Source organism: Brassica napus, chromosome C3 (genome assembly GCF_020379485.1).
Source record: "Brassica napus cultivar Da-Ae chromosome C3, Da-Ae, whole genome shotgun sequence".
Classification (NCBI taxonomy): Eukaryota; Viridiplantae; Streptophyta; class Magnoliopsida; order Brassicales; family Brassicaceae; genus Brassica; species Brassica napus.
Genome location: NC_063446.1, coordinates 21,460,714 through 21,483,955, shown reverse-complemented (window position 1 = coordinate 21,483,955; position 23,242 = coordinate 21,460,714). Strand labels below are relative to the sequence as shown.

General features: G+C 33.5%; 3 protein-coding genes and 1 long non-coding RNA gene across 9 annotated transcripts; 2 read left to right on the top strand and 2 right to left on the bottom strand.

The window, feature by feature from the left end:
- Window positions 1-1,052: 1,052 nt before the first annotated feature.
- Window positions 1,053-1,712, top strand: LOC125583683 (small nuclear ribonucleoprotein SmD1b-like). Its single transcript, XM_048751053.1, has 2 exons — window positions 1,053-1,409; window positions 1,522-1,712. The coding sequence occupies exons 1-2, from the start codon at window positions 1,232-1,234 to the stop codon at window positions 1,593-1,595; spliced, it is 252 nt and encodes an 83-aa protein (XP_048607010.1). The 5' UTR covers window positions 1,053-1,231; the 3' UTR covers window positions 1,596-1,712.
- A 2,997-nt stretch (window positions 1,713-4,709) lies between these two features.
- Window positions 4,710-6,638, bottom strand: LOC106388588 (uncharacterized isomerase BH0283-like; the record flags this gene model as incomplete). Its single annotated transcript, XM_048749462.1, has 6 exons — window positions 4,710-5,019; window positions 5,111-5,194; window positions 5,281-5,442; window positions 5,768-6,088; window positions 6,163-6,369; window positions 6,474-6,638. Coding segments are annotated over 6 exons (1,047 nt in total), but the record flags the coding sequence as incomplete, so codon positions are not given.
- A 4,042-nt stretch (window positions 6,639-10,680) lies between these two features.
- LOC125583682 lies at window positions 10,681-15,563 on the bottom strand. Of its 5 annotated transcripts, none has more exons than XR_007320723.1 (10): window positions 15,427-15,562; window positions 15,135-15,341; window positions 13,212-14,641; window positions 13,052-13,111; window positions 12,816-12,951; window positions 12,652-12,749; window positions 12,161-12,283; window positions 11,842-12,056; window positions 11,399-11,658; window positions 10,681-11,295 (listed from the first exon to the last, which is right to left on the bottom strand). It is a non-coding gene; the product is annotated as an uncharacterized LOC125583682 (long non-coding RNA). The 5 variants fall into 5 exon arrangements; XR_007320725.1 differs by having other exon boundaries at window positions 10,681-11,093; window positions 11,214-11,658; window positions 15,427-15,561; XR_007320724.1 differs by having other exon boundaries at window positions 10,681-10,931; window positions 11,012-11,658; window positions 15,427-15,560.
- A 2,959-nt stretch (window positions 15,564-18,522) lies between these two features.
- LOC106421365 lies at window positions 18,523-21,535 on the top strand. Of its 2 annotated transcripts, none has more exons than XM_013862212.3 (9): window positions 18,523-18,679; window positions 18,895-18,963; window positions 19,136-19,301; window positions 19,435-20,003; window positions 20,078-20,251; window positions 20,331-20,447; window positions 20,529-20,708; window positions 20,789-20,835; window positions 21,034-21,535. In XM_013862212.3, exons 2-9 carry the CDS (start codon window positions 18,916-18,918, stop codon window positions 21,326-21,328), a joined length of 1,596 nt encoding a protein of 531 aa, XP_013717666.2. In that variant the 5' UTR covers window positions 18,523-18,679; window positions 18,895-18,915; the 3' UTR covers window positions 21,329-21,535. The 2 variants fall into 2 exon arrangements, with proteins under 2 accessions (XP_013717666.2, XP_013717664.2); XM_013862210.3 differs by having other exon boundaries at window positions 19,432-20,003.
- The last annotated feature ends 1,707 nt before the right edge of the window (window positions 21,536-23,242 follow it).

Sequence of the window (23,242 nt, the reverse complement as noted above, 5' to 3'; positions counted from 1 at the left end):
TGATTATATTTAATAAAAACCTCAATGCATAAAGATAATTTATAGTGTTAATTTTAATATTTCTATATTTTTATTCTCTCTACTCAATACTATTAAAATTTAGATTTTATAAAAAAATTAAAAACTATAATTCTATATTATTATTGATATAAGACGTTGTATTTTTTTTATGAATGGAAGCTTGATTCCAAAACGGAATCGTAAGCTTCCAACGTGTTTTTTAAGAAAATATTTTAGAAACGTTTTGGAAGCAAGATTCCGTAAGCTTCCACAAGGATCCGATTCCGATTCCGGTTCTGAAGACATCCGACGAAGCTTCCGTGCAACGTAGGTAGATTCAAAACAAATCGGAGAAAATTGCAAATATTTAAAGAATTTTGAGACATGGCGGTGTTGGACAGAGTCTTTAAATTTCTTAAAAATCCCCAAATCTGTTATCTTCCTCCCGCTTCTTGCCATTGCTGTATCACTAGTTCTTGTGCTCACTGATCAGATAGGTTAGTTTTTCTTCTGCTTTTACAAACACTCCGTCTGTGAGCTTAGCCAGAGGGTTTGATTTTGAGCTAGAAATGCGTTGTTGTAGGAATCAAACCTCGAGCAAAGATGACACACTAGATTTTGCTATACATTCGAGATTTGTGATGTTGTTGTTTTGTACTTCTTCAGAGTATAGTTATTCGTAAGCAGTAGTGTACCAATTCTATGAAATAGTTCTTCTTCAAACTTTGGTCACCCATGAGATAGTTTAGTTTCAACCAATTGTAGTAGTGTCACAGTTTCTGAGGTTTATTCTGTTACAAGCGGTTACGCCTAACGAATTTTGAGTTTAGGCTAAACTTGATTTTTAACGTAGAAGAATGCATTGTCGTTTGCAAGAACTGAGTGCATCTTCTTGAGTCAGCTGTATTGAAATCATGGTTTATGAGAATGTTTAGTTCTTCTTTTACAATCTGACCACCCCTTAAGCAGCACCATTCGAGAAGAAACATGATCATTGTGTGGTACTGAGATTAGCACTTGAAACTTGAAAGTCCCTCTTCTTTTTCTTTCCTTGTAAAGATGATCTCTGAATTCTTATTTCTGTATCTCTTTTAGTCTCATTTACTGATTGGTTTCCTTAAGCAATACAAGTTGTCTCTACTGTTAATGTTTCTTATGCCGTCATCTTGGTTAGAATGCAAGCATCACTAGGCGGTTAATATCTACTTATCATGCAGGTGTAGATGTTAGTATGAACACTCACTTAAAAGCAGTGAAACTCACTTTGAAAGGGAAGAATCCAGTCGCATTAGACCACTTAAGTGTCAGGGGAAACAACATTCGCTATTATATTCTTCCGGACTCCTTGAATCTCGAGACTTTGCTGGTCGAAGACACATCAAGAATCAAACCGAAAAAACCAACTGCAGGTAACATACAATCATCATCTTTCTCCACTTCTCCGTTCATTCTTAACCACGCCTTTTGGTTTTATTGCTTGCCTCTTCTCATCATCTTTTTTTTTGTTGTCATTGGTATCAGGAAAAGTTCCACCAGGTGGTCGTGGACGTGGGCGTGGAAGAGGTCGTGGACGTGGCGGCCGGGGTGGTCGTTAAGCACTATGCAGTGATCCGAAGTATGATCTATCTTGTTATCTTATAACTTTTCATGATTTTGAGATTTGATACATTATTACCAAACTAATCAAACACGGAAACAGTCACTTTCATTTATTACTGAGTTCATTACTTTATTACATAATTTGATAAGACTCGAAAGGTTCGGGATTATTGAGTTTTTTTACCTTTTCCAAGAATCTGGATAAAGTCAAAGATTAAACTAAGACAGAGCCGGTCATCACAGTCACAGCTTTGCCAGTGAGCAAGACCCTCTGCTTCTCCTTATCATAACAAACCTTCAGTTCTCCACTCCTATGCAAAGCCTACAAAAACATTTGCTGAATCATTAAACTGTGTGGTGCTTCTTAGCTTTCAGAATGTTAGCAAGTTTCATAGAGAGAGAGAGAGGAGTCACCGCGTAGGTGATGAAATGATGAAATCAAATTTGTTAATCTTGAGATCCATTATGGGCTAATGAATAGGCTGCACTTCCACATGCAGAGTCCTGAACAATCGTTTTAGGGATTAAAGTAGAACTAAACTTCTCCATGGGTTTCTTCACAACTGACCATGTCTCACCCAAGCCCGGCTGAAATAACTGATGGACCTTGTACTAAGATTAAAAAGTTTTTTCCAAACTGTAGATATACTATTGTAAATTTGAAATTAGGACCCTAATCATATGTTTTTAATAAAATAGGATCCTAATTTTGTAAACAAAATTGTCAAAAAATGAAGGGCTTAGTGCAAATGCGCTCTGGTCTCGCCCCTTGCTCTATCTTTCACTTTGTTGTTATGTTTTTCGTTATTGCTTTACCATCTTACTGTGGAGCATGCTTCGGGTGTCGCATTTCATAATATTGTCCAAAAAGGCCTCGTTTGTTTCAAAAACAATTTCTTGCGTTTACATGAGAAACAAAAAGATAAAGAAAAAGTAAATATCAAACATTTGTTCAGTTTTACAAAAATAGTTTGGTAAAATGCGTTAACGTCAAACACAGATGGAATGGCGTTTAGGTTCGCAACTGACAAACAAAAATTGATCAATATGCCCGAGGTTTAGGTTCATTTGAAAAGGAAAAATACCAATGTAAATGTAAATGTAGAACGCAAATGCAAACATAACTTACCAGTTTTTTGTTCCTAACTTTATCTATTTCGATTCTTTTCCAGTTTCTTTTTTGTTTGATTGTTTTTCTATCCCACATGTGAATGGCCATATTCTTTAAGTTCTCATCAATTTGATATTCAATAAAAAAAAAAACATGATTTAACTAAATGTAATTTTTTTTCCTAGAAAGGAAAAAGAAAAAACAAAAGTAGTAATTTTAATAATGGGGCAGGTGGGTTCTCTCGTCTCTTGAACTACAATAGCCAATTAGCCACACACACATAAACAAAGGATCGGAAACAGCCTTCAATTACAGTCACGGCTTTGCCTGCCTCTGTAGTGCTTCTCCTAATTACAGTCATGGATCTTAATTCATCTGAATGAATACTAATTGTTTCTCTCCTACCGAAACCTAAGCATATTTTCAAGAACTCAAAATGATTCTCTAGGAAGCAACTCAATACTACTTAAAAAATTAAAGATATTTTAGTGAGCTAACTTGGTACGTAGGCTAAGAAATCACATTTATTCATCTTGAAGCTCCAGTAATGTGCTCATGCCAAATTCATAGTTCCACAGCGAGGTCTTGAACATTTATATATATAATCCATTCTTAGTTGTTCCAAGATGGAAGCGCACCTTGCAAACAAGTGCATGTGAGACTGAATCGAAAGTCTTAAGAAAGTTTGGATGCTACTGATGCAATTCTCAGTATGTTATATTGCAGGAGTATACAACATTCAGAAGCTGAAAGATTCATAAGCTAGTAGCATTAAGAACAACTAACAACTAAAGACAGTACTTATTGAAGTATACAGAAATCAATTGTGAAAATCTTCAAATAAACCACAGATGATGCTTAGTCCACAGATGATGATAGTATTCCACAGAGATATGGATGGATCGTAACATGGGGAATTTTTTTTTCTTTCCTAGTTACATTTGGTGTTTTTATGGTGCTTCTCCTAGTTTTTTCTTCTTGCATTTGCTCCAAATTTTTTTTTTATGATTTGTTTTGTTTTTTTACAGAGAAATAACGATTTTTTCCTTTTAAGCAAGTGATGAGCACACATGAAGAAGCAGAGTATCAACCAATACACATAACATAATCAATTGATCTCAAGCAATACATAAGCAGCCAGACAGACCTCTTGGTATTAATCCATGTTCTAAAAGTCGGCTGTCTAGGCGCTACGCGTCACTCTTCCGCCCTGATTTATGCCAAATCGGTTTACGGCGTTACGCGTCACTTTTCCGCCCTGATTTATGCCAAATCGGTTAAAAAAATCGGATATCCGATTTTTTCCGCCTAGACCGCCTAAATGACCGCCTAGCCGCCTAATCTATTTTATTATTATTATTATTTTTTTATTTTTTTTAATAATATTTTTATTTATTTATTTGATCTAAAATTTTATAAATATCATTTATATTCATAATTTTGATGAAAATTACACTATATTAAGTTTATATATTCTATTTGTGTGTTTTATACAATCTTAAACATGAAAATGTATTAATGCTATACACAATTAAAGATTAACATGTTTTATAATATAGTAAACCATCTAAAAATTCCGCCCCGCATAATTTCCGATTAATCCCCGATTTTCTTTTTAGGCGCTATGCCCAACTCGACCGTCCGACTAGCGCCTAGAGCGTTCCCGAACAGGGAATGTAATATAATGAAATATGCATTGGAGATCTGATTTGGTTGTCCCATTTATTACATCACAGAAAGGTGCACCATATCTTCTTGTTGATTCACATCATCTACTAGACAGATCTACTAGCACTAAATTACACATAATCAACAAGATAATACTAAAATAATAGAAAAAGATGCAACGGAGATCTGATTTGGTTGCCCCCTTGACTACGTAAGGAGAACCAAATCTTCAAATACTGTTTTAATAAAACACAGACATATCACGTGTAAATAGTCAGAAGAAAAATCACATATTAAAATATGAGACGAATCAAAGTATAGGAAGCAGCTGTAACAAATAATGGCCGGAGCACTAAGGTATAGATTTTATTATATTTCATCTTTATAAGAACTTGCTTTGTGACACAACGTTGTTGCAACTTGCAAGTCTGATATAGAAACGACACTCTGCAACAGTCACTGCCTTTTATTATAACGAACATATGCATTGTTTTATCAAGAATCTGATCAAACTTTTGGCAACATGTCAATGGTTATACTAAGACAGAGCCTTTCATCACAGTCACAGCTTTGCCAGTAAGCAAGACCCTCTGCTTCTCCTTATCAAAATGAATCTTGACTGTTCCACTCCTAGGCGAAGCCTAAAAACCAAGTTTCCAAGATTTCAATCACAATCAGTAGGGCAAGTAAACATTTTAGCGTTAAAATGCTTGTTAGAGAGAGGGTACTGACCGCGTAAGCCAGGAAGTCACATTTGTTCATCTTGAGGCTCCAATAATCTGCTAATGCACAATGTGCACTTCCACAGACAGGGCTCTGAATTAACACAAGCAACATAGGTGTGATTCCTAGAATCTATCCATTAACAAATGTAAATACAGATGAACATTTGATATTTTAACCTCATCAACTCCTATCTTGGGGCCGAAGACACGAGAAATGAAATCATAGGCAGATCCCGGAGGAGCAGCAGCAGTAACAACTAACATTTTACCGGGACATTTCAAGATATCATCCCTTATTGGCTGCAGTTCTTTGACAGATTCCCAAGATGGAAGTACAACCTGTGTAATCAGTATATATAATATTGTATTAGGATTATTAATAGAAAATACCATAGAATAACTGTAAAACGCTTCTCTTAAAAAATTATAAAAGGAAAAATCTCCAAAATAGCACTAACTAAAAATTAAAATATTTTATGTTTGGATTTGGATTTTTTTACTGATCATGGTTTATGATTTAGCATTTGAGAGGTGGAATTAGAGTTTATATGTTTTTTTATAAACTTGAAAAATGCTATTTTTTTTAGATTTGTCCTCAGTAATAATGCTTAAAATATTCAAACAATAATGCAAATAGGTTTTTAAAGGTTCTTGAAGTACATACGATGATTTTATCGGTTGAAGCAGCCTTTGGAACTCCATTCAAGGCTTTTGAGATGGTGCTATCTGTTGTAGTTCCTTTGATGTCAACAATGGTAGCCCCGCTTAAGGCTTTGGAGAAGATGGAGACATCATTTGAGTTGTACTCACATGTAAGAATCTCAGGTAAACTCAGTTCGACCAAGAAGGATCCTTCTTCTGGAACCTTTTTAGCAATAAGAATCCCAGATTGGGTAGCAAACTCGACTATGTCAGAGGAACCAACCAAACCGTTTGAGAAGAGAATGTGAGCAGATGCTAATGTTGCATGGGCACAAATATCCATCTGTCAAAAAAAAAATGGTGACTGATAATCTAAATGAATGCAAATCATAAGTGATTCAAAAAACGGTGCAAGACCTCGACTAAGCGTGTGAACCACCGGAGTATGAAACGTGGGGGATAAAGAGGATTGGATCCGGTGATCGGAGTAAGAAAACAAGTCATGGGAAGGTTGAACTCAGCGGCGAGGGACTGAAGCCAAGAGTCGTCTCTCTTGTTCTCCCCATCAAGAAAGCACACTACTGCTGGGTTCCCTTTGAAGGCTGAGTCAGTGAATGCATCAACCTGTTTATCAACCATCATCAATCTTGAGAAGCTTAAAAAACATTATCACCTTATTAGAAAGAGAGAGAAAAAAAATACAAAGAAGAAGAAGATAGATCAGTTACCACAAAGTAGTTCACAGGCTTCTTCATGATCATATTTATCACACCTCTTCTTCTTTCTTTCTTTCTTTTGATACCTGCCTCTTTACAACTTTCGCACACAGTTATATATATCAGAACATAAATGTAGAAATAAGACCTTGATTGTTTTAGAGGCAAGTTCTGCGTTTGCGTTTACATGAGAAACATGTTTTTAATATCATTTTCTGTTTCTTTATTAAAAGAATTTTGTGAATGCCAACTCAAATGTAAACATAAACAAACAATATAATAGAGACCTAAAATCATAGTTTCGGAAGAAAATAAACAAAAGAGATCTAATAGCATCAATTCCATTTTTTCTTCTAAAATAGAGTAAGAATGAATATGGAGTAAAAATGCTCCAACCCCACTTCATTTCCACTATATAATAGAATAATGAACAGACAAAAAATAGATTACTCCATAAATATAGTAAACTCTATTACGGAATGAGATACAAAGTTGGATTGGAGCATTTCTTACTTCATATCCACTTTTACTCTATTTTAGAGTAAAAATTGGAGTTAGGTTGGAAATGCCCTAAGACACCATCTCCATCCACACTCGATAATTTACTGCAAAAAGGAGTGGAAATAGAGTAATGAAGAAACAAAAAAGTGATTACTCTATAAATAGAGTGACATCTCCATGAGCGGTTTTAGTTTTGGAGTTCTAAAAGTACATATACATCCCCTATATATTATTTGAGAAGCATTACAACTTCTTTTTGTATCCACATGTCATCACTAGGATGATTCTTAGGATCATTAGAGAAATATGTTGGTCTATCTAATATAATAAACTTTTTATTAAACTAACAATAAATTCATAATGTACTTTATTATTTCCTTAAATAAAATTTATGGAATTGCCTAATGTGGCTAAAGTGTATATGACAATTAATGATTTTGAATAATAAAGATTTGATAAAAAAATAGTGTATCTTCTATCATATTTGTTTAATTTTAAACTATTAAATAAATTAAACAACTACAATAATAAAAATTTAGATTTTTATTTATATGTTATATTTTGAATTTTTACAAACGACTATAAATTACTAAAACTATTAAGAGTCCCACATTCAAATTTTATGATCCATGGTTTAAAAATTTTGTTATAACAAAATACAAATGATTACAAAAATTATATAAGTAAAAAGTCTAATTTAATTAATTATTAAGATTAATATATATCGTTTTAAATTAAACTATAAACCATATAAAATACAATATTTTAGTTTCAAAAGTTACTTTGAACAATTTTTTTGATAAAATTTTTGAACAATAATTGACAACTTATTTTTTAAAAAATTATAAATTACTAAAGTTATTAATCTCACAATGAAAATTTTGTTATCAGTAATTTAAATTTTTTTCTATAAAAGATATAAATGATCAAAAAACTATATGAGTAGAAATCATCATTTAATAGACATTAATATTAAAAATATACTAAAATATATTATTTATGTTAGTATCATTTAAATTTAATTACATATCCAATCAAATATAAAAAATAATTTTGGATTAATAAAATTGTTTTATATGTTCGCACCAATTTAATTATATATTTAATAGTTACTGAACTTTAATTATTTCATAATATGTAAAAATATTTAATACATAAAATAATTTTTATATATAATGTCGATCCCGCGCAAGGCGGGATGTGATTATTAGTTTTGTTACTTTTTAATAAAGAAATATTAAATCTATTTAATCTCGATATCAGTTCGGTTTAAGGTTATTTTTTTGGTTTTTAATCTCCTAAAATATAGTTATAATTCTAAATCAATATTTATTTTTGTTCAAATTGTATCCGTAAATAAGGGTGGCTTATCGAATATTCAGGTATTTGGAAGTATTAGTGTCGATTCGATCCGTAGCCACCCGGATATTTGGTGTCTCGGATATCCGGATAATTTTAGAATTTTCACGGATATCCGATTTGATCTGTAAATAAATTTCAAAAATAAATAATAAATATAAATATAATATAATATAATAATATTTCATTAAAAAAAATTATTATTTAACTTTTTAAATTCTAATTACCTAATATAATAAATTTAATGCATAAAAATATTGTAAGAATTATATAAACTATAATATATATATATATATAACTTATCTATATAATTCTTTAAATATATGAATGCATATTACAGATCGAATCGGATATACGTTCCTAAAAATATTAATATTTTTGATTTGCTTCGTTTTTACAGATATTGCATTTTAGCATTTGATTTGCTTCGTAGTGTTACAAATATCCGGATTTTTCGGTTCGAATCAAAACGGATAACAAATCGAATCAAAAATTTACGAATAAATTAATAATTAATGTATATAACTTTTATATAAATCTAAAATATATTGTATAGTTTATTTTTTTAAATTTTTCTAAACACTTCAAAATACTTTGATGTCATTTTATCATTTTATAAAAATGCATCTATGATTAGTTGATTCTCTAAATACTTTTTATATATCAAAATAATCGAATAAAAACAGCATAAAATTTATTTCTATAAACTTTTATCAATACATATACAGTAAAATCAAGTATTGTTATATTTTCACACTAAAATAAAATATACAATTCTTAAATAATTTTTTTTTGTAAATTAACAATTCTATAAATCAACATTATAATGAGCCAGTTTCAAGGCTCCTCAGCGCGCCACGTCAGCATTTTGTGGACCCCACCTTTAAAATAAGTAAAAAAATGTAAAGCTCAAGGTTCAAACCCGGGTTATTAACATATAAACACCAACATTTATACCACTAGACTAAATGATACTTTGTACATTGATGGCCGAAACTAATATATATTTATGAAGGTCGGTTTAATCATGTCCCACAAATAAATAAAATGATTTACAAATCACGTTCTCTATTATTTACTGATTGATTTGTGGGCTTATTTTTTAAACTCGCTAGGCCATCTATTACATCAGCTTATACATTGGATTAAAGCCTAAGCCTATCTTAATAAACCATAAAAGTGGCTCTAAAAAGCCTGCAAGTCGTCAGCTCTTCATCTTCGACTGAGACCTATGGTTTTCTCAACTTCTCCAATCAAATCCATGGAACTCTTAGTCTCCCTCTATCTCTTCATCTCCCCATCTTTACGCACACCATAAAAAACGCTAGCGTCTCATAACTAATACGAACGGCTTCGCTATATATAGGTCATGCTAGATCCAGGAGTCCAACCTCTCATATCTACCAGCACTGTTTTTTTTTTCAATTGTTGAGCATGTCTGTCTCTGATCCTATTGACGTCTTCCCCACCACCTTCAACGCTCTCCGCCTTTGTCGGTCTTCTCAAGTTTGTTGTTGGCTGTCTCCTCAGCTACTGGGATCCCCGTAACATTAATAAAAATGGTGAATTTATGGGAATCACCCTCCTTTTGCTAGAAGAAAAGGTACCGTCATCTTCACTCTAACATGAATGATTTCTTCCTTCCATATTTCATAAAAACTAAAACTATTGGTCTACGTATTTAACTCTTCTTACCGACAATCTTTACAGACGGCAGCGATCGTAGATGATAGGTTTGAAGTTGGAAGATGGACAGAGGTTCGATCATCTCCAGGCTCTTGCAAACACAAACTTAGAACCCCCGGTATAGTTTTATATATCACAGTCAAATTTCTCCAACGCCGTACATTCATATTAGCTACTGATTCTTAATTCCATTTGTTAACTTTCAGATGTTGTTGGCCAAAAACATTTTCTGCTAGGCACTGACCTCAAAAACGCCTCAACAATGACTCGGCTTATGGTATGTTTTAATCTCATTGACCCAAGCCCGCTTTCACATAGTTCTCATGTTTTTATCCATTTGCTCCTGCACTACAAGAAAAATGTCATTTCTTAGCGTAAGAAAACATCTATAATATGTTTTTGTTAGCGTTATTGAAACCGCTATGTCTGCCCCAGCTATCTTAGGTCCCCCATATATAATAGCATTTTTTTAAACGCTATTATATAGAGAGCATATGATAGCTTTGTTTTTAACTTGCTATGGTTAATCAAATCTTATGATGGCTTTTGTTTTGAACGTTATCGTATGTTCTGTCATAGTAATGTATCAGTGCTATGTCTATTATCGATTATCTGCTATTAGAACCTGTTCATAGAAACATGTTTTGTTGTAAATTAGATTTACGTAAAAAAATAATATTCAATTTATATTTCATTAATAAACCAAAATGTACTTTTATATCAGTACCACAAACATGTAAACATTTTCATTAAATCTTACACAAACATCGTTACAATATCAGAACTAAATATAAAAAGACAAGAAAACATGGGAACTAAATCAAAACCTTGAGCTCCTATTTTCCTTTTTGGCCTTAGCATGTGTCTCTCAGAGAAAGCGTAGTGGATGCACTTTAATAATATCCCAAGTTGTAATCCAAGAAGCTATAAAAAACAATCAAAAGGGTTCAGCTGTCTGAGCTTTTGAATTAATAATGAATCACCCACATTCACTTCATACCTACCTGCAACTGGAATCAGCAAGAACTAAAGAGCTAAATACACACGAACAACGCATTCATATCGAATTAGACAAATCTTCTATAGCTAGAGCCGTGAATCCAAATAAAGGTATGTGAGACGACATGATTACGAAAATATGAACAAAAAAAGAAGAACGGAGTACCATTAACATTTATGTTTTTACAAAAAAAATATATATAATACCAGAACGCTGCAAGATAGCTGGAATTAGGCTCCCGTTATGCAAGGCAGAGAGGAAAGGATAACCAGACTCCGGTTAACTGATCTGTCTTAGCAGTGGGGACAAAAACAAATTTTGCTTATGTTCATAAAGTATATGATCCTTTTTTAACATAAAACCAAAATAGATGAGAGGAAGAAAGATAAACCTGATGATTAGGATTCAGAAATACAAAAATTCTTAAGGTTTTTACACAGACAATTCCACTGGTTTGGATTCAGTACACCGACTAAAATTTGCAAGCAAATATAATGAGGTGTCACACACACACAAGCAGTATCGAAAGATCAGACCTTTCCCTGACTAAGATCAGCTAAATTACTTTAATAGACTTTTAATGAGAGAGAGAGGAGACAGACCTTTAGAAGGGGTACCATTTTCCACACAGCCATTGGGACCAAGAAGCATCTGTAATTGACCAGAAGGAATCAATAAACAACGATGAAAGGAACATTACTAGCAATTATGTTCTCACAACACCACTATATAATCACACATGCCAACAAATTGCTTATGTTCATAAAGTATGATCCTTTTTTAACATAAACCAAAATAGATGATCAATATTGTAAGAGTGAAGAAAACATAAACCTGATCGGGATTCTGAAATACAAATCACATAAGTCTGTGCCATTTACCAAATGTAAAGCCATTTCACCAGTCACTGCGCTTGTGCTAGAGGAACATGATTCCAGCCGTTTCTGCATTTTCTCTTCATCGTATTGAAGGGTCTTGTCTCCAGAGTTTGGTGTCCAATGAGCAGTATCATGTACACCACGGGTAAAATGATTGAACGATCATGAATACTATTTAAAAAAAAATCAAAAAGGTTCAGCTGTCTAAGCTTCTGAATTAAGAATGGATAATACATTCACTTCATAGTTTATAAGTTTAAGAGATGTGTACTTACTTCTTCTTGATAACCAGGATCTGAAGTAACCCAAGAGTCATTGCAGATGATGAATCAGAGAGTCTGGATCTGATGTGTAGATCTTCTCTTAACACAAAGCGATGCATCTCAAAACCTCACAAGCTGAAGAAAAGGATGTGAGGTTAAGTTTCAGTGATCCAAGCCTATCAATATTGTATATTCTAATAAACTAGACTCCACTAACATGAGGACATTAAATTAATCTAGAAACAAAGCTTAACGTGGTTTTCAAAATATTCCATTCAGATAATATTTAAACATATACGATATCAACTTCAGTTCAAATTGACAACGCAAAAAGAGTATAGCGTGAATGATGGTTCAGAATCTTGACCTGGAGAAAGAAAAAACTGAGAGAAACTATAGTTAGGTCCTAAACAAAACCCAATCTCCCAATGGCTTAATTAAGGTGTACTAAACAACCGCACACAAGAAAATCAATAAGAAACAGAGATATATGCAAGTCATACCAGAAAGAGAAGGAGTATATTCAAATTCTGAAAATCCTCCATTAAGATACCATCTGCTCCAACCGTAAAACTTCTTCATTTAACTTATAAAATTCAACCTGCAAGACAGGAACTTTTTATTAACACAATAGAGTCACTTTTAATAATCATAAGCTAATGCCTACCACGATACTAAAACTGTCTCTTAAACAGAGATAATCAGACAGGTTCCCTGAAGTTAAACTTCTCAAAGATTTGCTTGAACTCAACGTTAAAACCATCTTCAAACTCGGGCTGCTCTAGAACATACTCAACCACAATCTGCTCAGATACATATGAGGAAACAAAGATCAGAAATCACAAACCCTAGAAAATATTCAGTCCAATTAATAGAGTGGGAGAAAGATAACACGAAACTAACCTATATCTTCACCGCCGTCGTCCTATTCCTCAGTCTTCTCCGCCGGAACTGTGTTCGCCTCTGTCAAAATGCCGTCAGATTCAAAACAGAGGGAGTGAGGGAGAGATATAGATATATATATATATATATATATATATATAGAGAGAGAGAGAGCGAGGACCTCGCAGATGGTGGAGAGTCGGGTTTTTTCCTCGTCTGATTCAACTGAGCTTGGATCTGTTCACAACTTCAGGTCATCCTCCTCTTTTCAACTGAGTTTGAGTTACAGAGCACGAAATCGGTCTTCAAGGTGTCGACAGAGAGTTTCGTCAGTGGGAGATAGGTTAACGGTGACGGTATTAGGGTTTGTTCTCGAGAGAGAGTTCTCTCCGTGACTCTAATATTTTTTTTTCTATGTGAAGACTGATTTTTTTCTCCTTATGTAGTCTAAGTCTTAAAGTAAGGAGGGAACTAATTAAGTTCTTCGCGGTTGTCGAAATTTTACTAAGTATAGGCGGTATCTGTGTTTTTCTTTTCCCGCTTGCTAATTTTTCATGATAGCATTAAGTTAATGCTATGAATACGTTCCCAAATCGAAAAATTAATCTACTATAGCAGTTTGAAAATTCGTGCTATCCCGGAGTGCTATCAATACCCTTTTTTCTTGTAGTGCTGCTTTAAGAAAACTTATATAATCTCATACACCAGTACGGTGGTCGTGTACTTGCTTTGTGTGACTGACGATGATGCGGCCCCTTTAGGGGTCTTATGAACTCAGATGATATAACCCAGTTTGTCATGGTGGTCACCACGGTCAGTCCCAAAAATATTTAGGGATAGTCATCTATTTTTTCTCAAGAAACATGTTGATGCTAAACAATTTCTGCTGAATATAGTACTTTCATGCATATATCTAACAGAATAACATCATCTAATATAACACACACGTACAAATGTGTTTCAGACTGCCAGCAGAAACAAAACTCCAGACGTGGATTCCCAATCTATACTACCAGCAACAACTGTTAGCTACACGGTTCACGTGCCCAGGAGAGCCGAAGAAGTTGATGAAGCAATGCCAAGCTTTGAAAACGAAGAAAAGAGGCACGTGAGTGATTGTTTCAAGTCCATCAAACCGTCATCCCCACTTAGCTTATGTGTCAATGAAATAACCATTTTCGTATGTTTTTTCCTACTTTCAACTTTGGTTGTCTTTAATTATCTTCAAACTATCTCCCACCAGGAGAAGAGTTGCTTGGTTTTTAAATATAGGGGAACGTTGATGGGTCTTTGCATTTCGAGAAAATAAGCATGTCTTTTGCTTCATGCATGAGAACATGTTCAGATAGTTACATGGCATCGACGTTAAACAATGCAACAAAGAAACCAACTAAAATCCAATAGTCACCAAAACAAAAAAAAACCCAGAAAAAGTGACACAAGCACACCATCATAAGTTCCTCGGTGGGAATTGGGATGCAGACAACTAAATACAAAAAATATATATGTATCAACTGGTCTTCGTTCACAAAGCGTCCTACATGTAATCAACAATAAACAGCTGTCTCCCTACTAATTCCACCACCTCCGACCCTCTGCTTTGCCAAATAACTGCACACACCAACACAAGTGTAAGAACAACATAACTAACAACGCTAACACTAAGTAAATCTGAACAACAACAGCATACACAAATAACTCCGCGCTTGCGCGGGGCTCGGCCTCTAGTTAATAAAATATCATAGTCTTAACATTATTAATTTATAAAAAATTTACTGTAAATTATTATAAGGAATGTGAAAAGATAACGTAGAAAACCATAAACAATAAAGTAACCCATACATATATTTAACTTGACTCACAAACTGGCTACAAATTAGCTATGTCCAAGGAGAAAAAAGAGATTTAATTATTTGGAGGAAAGATGTATTTTTTTGGGTTACGTTAGGTTAAAAGAACACAAATATATATATAGAAGAAGAATAATAGCTGAAAATTCTAAAATAATGGACCCCGGGTTATGCCTAATAAGAGTTACTAAACTGAAAACCATAATCCATATAGGAATCATGTGTGAATACATTCAAATGTTCGAAAGACATACCTCGGCTTTGGAGGTGAACCACCGGAGATGAAAGCGTCGTGAATGTAGACAATCAGAGCCGGTGATGGGAATAAGAAAACATGTCAAGGGAAGTTCAAACTCAGCAGCAAGAGACTGAAGCCAAGAGTCGTCTTTCTCATGGTCTTCTTCAAGAAAGCAAACTGCTGCTTGGTTCCCCTTGAAAGCTGACTCAGTGAATGCATCAACCTGTTTAGCAAACATTCTTTGGAAATGGAAAAGAAGAAAGCTTTGGAAAGAGACTCAAACCAAAAGAAGAAGAGAATACAATTACCACAAAGTATTTCACAGGCCTCTTCATGATCTTCCTCTGCTTGCTATGAATTCTGAATCTCTCTCAACGTTTACTTATATTCAGCAATTCACACAACTTTTTGAAATAACGTGAATCACGTAGCCTATATTTTAAAGAAAAGAGGAGCATCCAAATCCGCTTAGTTCTGTTATAAAAAACATGCAAGATTCGGCCTATATAGCCTTCAAAACATTTTAAATCTGGTTGATACCTGGTTTTAGGAGTAAAGTAACGTTTTCTTCCCCTCATCAACCCATTATTTATGTTCCAAAAATGCATCGCCACAGATCTCCACCTAAAAAGAAACAAAAGTTAGCCAGTCGTTACACATCGAGGCTATAGATGCATAAAAAGAAAAAGAAACAACCCTCTTTCGGATGATTCTCTTCTTTACTCTTAAGTGAAAACTGAAAACTAAGTGAGGCTATAGATGCATAGTTTACCAGTCGTTACACATCCGTCATCATTGATTCTTATTGATCTCTCATATCAAAATCAATATGATCTTGAACACATATACAGGCATGTATAATGATACATTGTTAAAAATGTCATATGATAGCACTAAAATTTGTATTTGTTCCAAAAATAGCATATAAAAAGAGAAATGACAAATTAACATTCAGATATAAATACACATATCCTAAAGGTTACATGTCTAGGAACTAGAGTTTAGATTTAAAAGATATGGTTTTATGAGTTATTGTTTAATGTTTAGGATCTAGGGTAGAATTAAGAGTATTATTATTTATTTATTTTAAATAGATAACTGGAAATTTTTATTTATACAAAATGTATTATATGTTAATGCTAAAATAGTATTTTTGCTCTTTAATAAATAATATTTTAAAGTGCTATTTTGTGATACAAAAAACTTGCTATACATTTTAATAAGGGTTAAGGATTAATATTTTAACTTCGTATGTGAATTCAGTGAATTACATAAATGTCAATTTTAAAAAGATGGACATAGGTAAAAATTAGTTACACTCCAGATACATATCTAAGAATCAAATTTTTGAAGAAAATCACCGGAAAACTCTATTCAAAGGCTAGCGTTAAAATTTAATATATCAAATTGTTATAAAATATAAGCGTAGACTCGAAATATAAATGTATGTCTAGTATATATTCACCAGTCCGATCTAAAAATCACCTAATTCTAGAACAATAAAGCAAGTTACTTATTTTATTAACCTACGCTTTTGAGGTTTGATTACTTAAGAATACACCTATAAAAATAAATATATAATATTTTATCATTCTATTATATGTAAACTATGTATAAACTAAGAACTGTTTGATTTATTAAACGATAAACCAAAAACTTATAATAAATAGTTCAAATCACTCATTCTTACAATTATAATAGCTAGATAGAGTATTGGAAGAAACAAATATTAGATGAATGATCAAATCTCTCATTCGAAAAAACTAAAAAAAAGGTGATTACAATCTTGTCATGATATTACATTAAAAGCTTTTTAGGAATAAAAATCAAGACTAAATTATTTAATCTGAATGAAATAATATATATATATATATATATATATAGTGCTTCCAATATTAAAAATCACTTTGATTTGAAGAAATTGTATTTCTGGGATTGTGAGGATCAAATAACATATTGGAAACCGCCTATTTAAAAAATTAATTTGTATACATAAAACTATATACATTAGAGTAATCACATAAATCAATACATTTTGTTTACTTATAATCATATTTTTGGTAAATAAATCAAAATAATTATTTTATTTACTTGATATGATATATAATTAAATTTTAGTGATATTGACATAGATATATAGTATATTTTAATATAAATATTTATTATTGACACTTCCTACTCATATATTTTTTATTAACATTTGTATATTTACTGTATAAAATTTTAAACCGTTAATCACAAAACTTTTAATGTGAGATTTTTCAATATAAAATTTTAAAATTAAAATATTAAGATCTCAATAATTTTTCAATGCAAAATTTGAAATTAACATATATATATGTATATTATATAATTTAATTTAAATGATATATATAAAAATATCTATTAATGACACTTTATATTCATACGATTCACGATCATCAGTATCTTGATTGAACAAAAAAGAGTTAAACCATTGATCATAAAAAAATTCAATGTGGGACTTTTACCGTTTTTATTAATTTATAGTCGTTTTAAAAAAATTCAAGATATAACATATAAAAAAATCCAAATTTTTTATTATATGCTTTATGTGATTTTTAATTTCTTTTAATAATATAAAATTAAACAAGAGAGAAAGAATACAAAAATTATTATCAAATATGTATTATTCATAATCATTAATTGCCATATATATTAGAGTATTCCGTAGCTTTTATTTAATGAAAGTATTGAAAATATTCTTTGTACACTGCTAATCAATTTGATAGTTAGTTTGACAAAAATTATAATATATATTTATATAGACCAAATTATTTTTTAAGGATTCTAAGAATCATCGTAGTGATGACACGTGTCTATGAAAACATGTTGTAATGCTCCAGGATTAATATATGAAAAACTCTCTGGGATAACATTTTTTAAGTTTTTGTCACAAAAATAGTCCTTAAAGAGGAATATGACCAAAATAATTTTTTTAAAGGGTAAATATACATTTATACATTAGAGTTAAATAATCTAGATTTTAGGGTTTAGAGTTAAGGGGTGTAGTTTTGAAGATATGGTTTCAAATTTTAAAAAGTAAAAAATAAATATTAAAAATTTCAAAATAAAAAAGACTATTTTGGTGGTCATTTTCTTCATTGAAAATTATTTTTGTGACAAAAACTAAAAAAATAACTATGCGAAGAATTGCTCTTAATATACTGAGGATTCTTTTATTTTATTTTAACAACTTGTTTCCCTTCTCCCACTTTTTATTTCGACAAGAAATAGAAATTAATCACCAAAAAACAATAAATGGGCCGAAGCCCGCATCAAGTTAGGCCTCCGCTAATAATAATCGACGTCGGTCTCAATTCAATAAGTTGACAAAAATACCCTTATATTTTGCGAGCAAATAACAAAACTAGCCTCTCTCTCTGTTTCTTAGCCGCCTAAGTTACCTCCAATCCTATACTTGGGTTCGGTCTTCTTCTCAAAAATAACTTCTCACAACTCTCAAAAAATAAAATAAAAAAGGACTCAATCCGAATTTGCGCCTTTTCCGTTCTCCTTTTTGCTCTGTCAAAATCTGGGAAGGTCCGTTTCATCTTCTTCTCTGCCTTTTTCTCGGATTCTTGTTCAAAATCTCGTTATCACCAGCTCCTAGTTTCAGCCTCTATTATAAATCCAGAAAGATGGGAATATATAGGGTTGCTTGCTTTTTTGATCAGCACTCGCATCCTTAAAAATTAGGGTTTTTAATTGTATTGTTTCGTTGCCAACCCTAAAAACATAAAACTTTATAATTGCAGATTTGATCTCATAATTCACTGATGGGTTCCAAAATCGTCTTTCGATCTCTCACCGAGTTATTCCCCCAGGTAGAAAAAAGCTCTCATCTTTTTTTTTTTATAATCTCATTTTGATGATTCTGTATATACTATGCTATGATTGAATCTCACGTCCTCCTAGATGATGTTTAATTAACTTGTAGATTGTGGGTCATCTTTTGGTGTCTGTTTTTAAAACCAACGTTTAATGTGATTGATGCAGATTGATGCGAGGATTTTAAAAGCTGTTGCTATTGAGCACCCTAAAGATGCTGATCTTGCTGCTGCTGTTGTTATCTCTGAGATTGTTCCCAAGTTTTTCCCTGACGATAGTTCCACCCAACCTGAGAACAACAAGACACCAGCAGTGAAGGTCCCAGACAACAAAGGTACTTGGTTCTTTTCTATTAATTAAGATTAAAAACCCTTTTGGTACATTTGAAAGTTTGATTGAGTTACTTTTGTATTTGCACCGTTATTTTTTCTATATGCTGATGAAAATGGCGGTTGTAAATGCTGTAGGACGTGATATGCCAAATGGTGCCTTGACTGGTTCAGAGACTGGTGCTTCCTCTTCTTCAGGAACTGTATCTTCGTCAGAAACAAGGACCCAGTTGTTGAAAGTGATGCCCAATGGCAATGTTGATATCCAGAGCAAAGCGCTGATCGGGATTGAGTCTGGAGTGATTTCCTCAGCTCCCCCTACCTTCTCTTTGTCGGGAACGAAGTTGACTAGTGATTGTTGGGAAGGTATTGATTTTCACTTGACAGGTAATCAAGCAGAGTCAAGCACAAGCGCAGTTCCAAAACATGTTGGGGATAAGCTGATTTGTCCTTTAGCAGACACTTCCAAATCTACTCTGAAACATCCCAAGTGTTCAGATGATGTGGGAGAGGCTGCAAGTGGTTCATTGAGTGATGCAGAGTTGAGTGGCTCAGTTCTTGTGGAAGAGACTTCGAAGGGTTCATTGGAAGTTGAAAATGGCGATTCAGAGCTGGCTGGTGCTTTTCGCTCTAGTGTTTGCAGATCAACTCAGGGATGCAAAATCGATCACCTCGAACAGATCATTGAGGATGCCAAAAGTAACAAGGTGTGTTTTGGTATTGTGTTTCCTTGACGAAATTATATAATATCGTTTCTTATTTGTATTTTGTTATTGTGTAGAAAACTTTGTTCATTGTGATGGAATCGATTATGAATCTGATGAGAGAAGTTGAGCTTCAAGAGAAGGATGCAGAGAAGGTGAAGGAAGACGCTACTAGAGGAGGCTTTGATACCCTTAAAAAGGTTGAGGACCTGAAGAAGATCCTGGCACATGCCAAGGAGGGGAATGACATGGTAACTTCATTTAGCTGATAAGCCTTTGCTAATGTGCTTACACTTTTATTGGGGAATTAATCATTTTTAATGTACACAGGATGCTGGAGAAGTTTATGGGGAGAGGTCAGTTTTAGCCACTGAAGTTAACGAGCTTGAGAATCGCTTGCTCAGCTTATCAGAAGAACGTGACAAGTCTCTTTCTGTTCTTGATGAGGTCCGTACAAGTCATACCCTTTATGTTATCCTAATATTCCTTGCTTGATGACTTAGCTGGTTGTTTGTTTTCTACTTGTAGATGCGTGGAGTTCTCGAAATGAGACTAGCGGCAGCCCTGGAGATTAAAAATGCTGCTGAGAAAGAGATCCAAGAGAAAGAAGGTTCTGCACGAAAGGCGCTTGATGAGCAAGAAGCAATCATGGATAAAGTTGTCCAAGAATCAAAGCTTCTACAGAAGGAGGCTGAGGAAAACTCCAAGGTAACATCACTACCTTTTTGATTGATAGAATGATTTTGAAGTCGCAACTTATTATAACATATCTTGTTATGTGTCTGCAGCTGCGAGAGTTCCTTATGGATCGTGGTCGGATTGTTGATTCTTTACAGTAAGTCCTCCTAACTCATCACTAATAAGTTACATTTATCGCCTTGTGAAGCATTAAGATTTTTAGCAACTTTTGAACTCTAGAATCTGTTTATCTATTGTGCTGTTAGAGTAAATGCTCAGTCTCTTATGGTGAGTCTTATCTGAATATTGATGGTCTTAACATGTCTTTGCTCTCTTGGTTCTTCCTTTCGAGCAGAGGAGAAATCTATGTGATCTGTAAAGACATCCGGCTCTTGAAAGAGAAATTCGACAATGGTGTGCCGTTGAGCCAATCAATCACCTCAAGCCAGACAAGCTGTAAACTGGCTTCTTCTGTATCATCCATGAAGAGCTTGTTGCTGGAGAAGCCTCTTGACCTATCTTATGAAGCACCTGAAGCCTCAGGCAACAACAAGAGCGCAGAAGCTTCAGTTAACGAGGGAAAAGAGGACGAACGTAAGGAGCTCCTGGAAGATGGCTGGGACATCTTTGACAAAGAGATAGAACTCTAAATGGGGCTTTGGGATCTACCTACATAGAAGAAGATTCAGTCTCTTTATAGAAATAAACTGGCGTTAAGAATAAAAGAGATGTGAAAGGGGTTTTGGGTTCTACGTTTATTATCCACTTTACAGAGCAAAACTATAACGTGAAAAGGGGAACAAGAACCGCTTAATTTTTCTTGTGCATAATTCTGTTATTTTCTGTTAAAATCTTCATCCTCAAACTTGTCAGACCGGGGTTTCTACCTCTAGTGGTAAAGGGCTTACAGCTGTGAGTACCGCCACCTGGGTTCGAATCTCAGCCACTGGAAAATTAACATTTTGGCATCACCAGGGACAGAAGAATGACACGTGGCAACATGTGACTAGTCTGGATCACTTCTGTGGGGCCAGGATACCTCTGTATAATTATAAAAAAAAACGGGGCTTCTAGTTTTAGTGGTAAAAGGCTTACAGCTGTGAGTACTGCCACCTGAGTTCGAATCCCGGCCACTGGAGAATTAACATTTCGGCATCGCCAGGGACAGATGACCGACACGTAACAACACGTGACTAGTCTGGATAACTTCTGTGGGGCCAGGATACCTCTGTATAATTCAAAAAAAAAAAACTTGTCATCAATCCGTAATTTAATTAATATATATATATATATATAATATTGTTAAATACTTAAATACTATGTGTTTTGTCCGCACATACGGACATAATTCTTTTATAGTACATACTTATTTAAAACAATTACACTCTAGGTCACATTTCATCTTTTTATTATAGTATAAGACATTTATTATTACTAGCACACTTTTCTTTTAACTTTTCTTTGTTTTCTAACCACTCTAGTTACGTTTTTTTAAAAAGTCACCTAACTAAACTTGCATCTAGTTACATCTCTTTTTGAAATATTTTCACTATGGGTCACTTTCTTCATCTTTTATTACATCCCAAGACACATTGTTATACTGAGACACTTTTCTCAACTTTCTTTTTTCCTTTTCGTTAGATCCCAAACATAAAGAAACTAACTAGATTTCTCTTTGGCGGGATTAGCTCCCAACCATTGATATTATTTTAGCTCCAACGCTTCAGATTTAATTTGACAGAACTGGAAAAGACACATATTTTCCATTTAACAACAACCATTGGATCAACAATCTTCTCTCATATTTTTAACGGTCCAGATCAACAACTTTCTCTTCTATTATTCTCTTTCATCTCTTCCCTACGGCGTCGATTTTTTCTGTGTTCATCACTGAGAAAAAAACTGAAACTTTGCTAATTAATCTAAATTTCTCAACCCTAGTTTGTGTGCTAATCTTGTTTAACAATTTTTTTTCTGTAATCCCAACATCTTAACACTCGTTGAATAACAACCATGAAACTTGTTGTAGGTATCTTCCATGGCGGATCTCTAGATGGTTGTCGCCGGCGAATGGAAGACGTCCGACGATGGCAACTGGACATTCTCAATCGATAAACAACAAATGTTCAGGATCATTACTCTCCGACCTTGATCGTTACTCTCCGTTCAACCCGGCCCCCTGCACCTCGTACACATGTACTTCATTTATCACTCTGTCCATCTGTACAACACGCTTATATGTACGCATGCGATTAAAAGGCAACACCCCAAGCCATCAGACTATCAAATTGTAAAAACGTTTATGCCTATAGATTTCTCATCAGTGATCAAAATTGTACTGCTTTAGCTCTTTGTTCACCACAGCGCCACACCAATTACAACCGTCTGTCCATATGTACAACCATGGTTCTTTATCCGCATGTTGACATTATCGTATAAAATAAACAACACATAACCATACTTCGATCGTATTCAAGCACCCACAATTCGAATGTAGCATGTATACTTCTAGGTGTGTCCATATGTACAACTTTATTTCATTCTCCGCATGTACAAAGTGCACA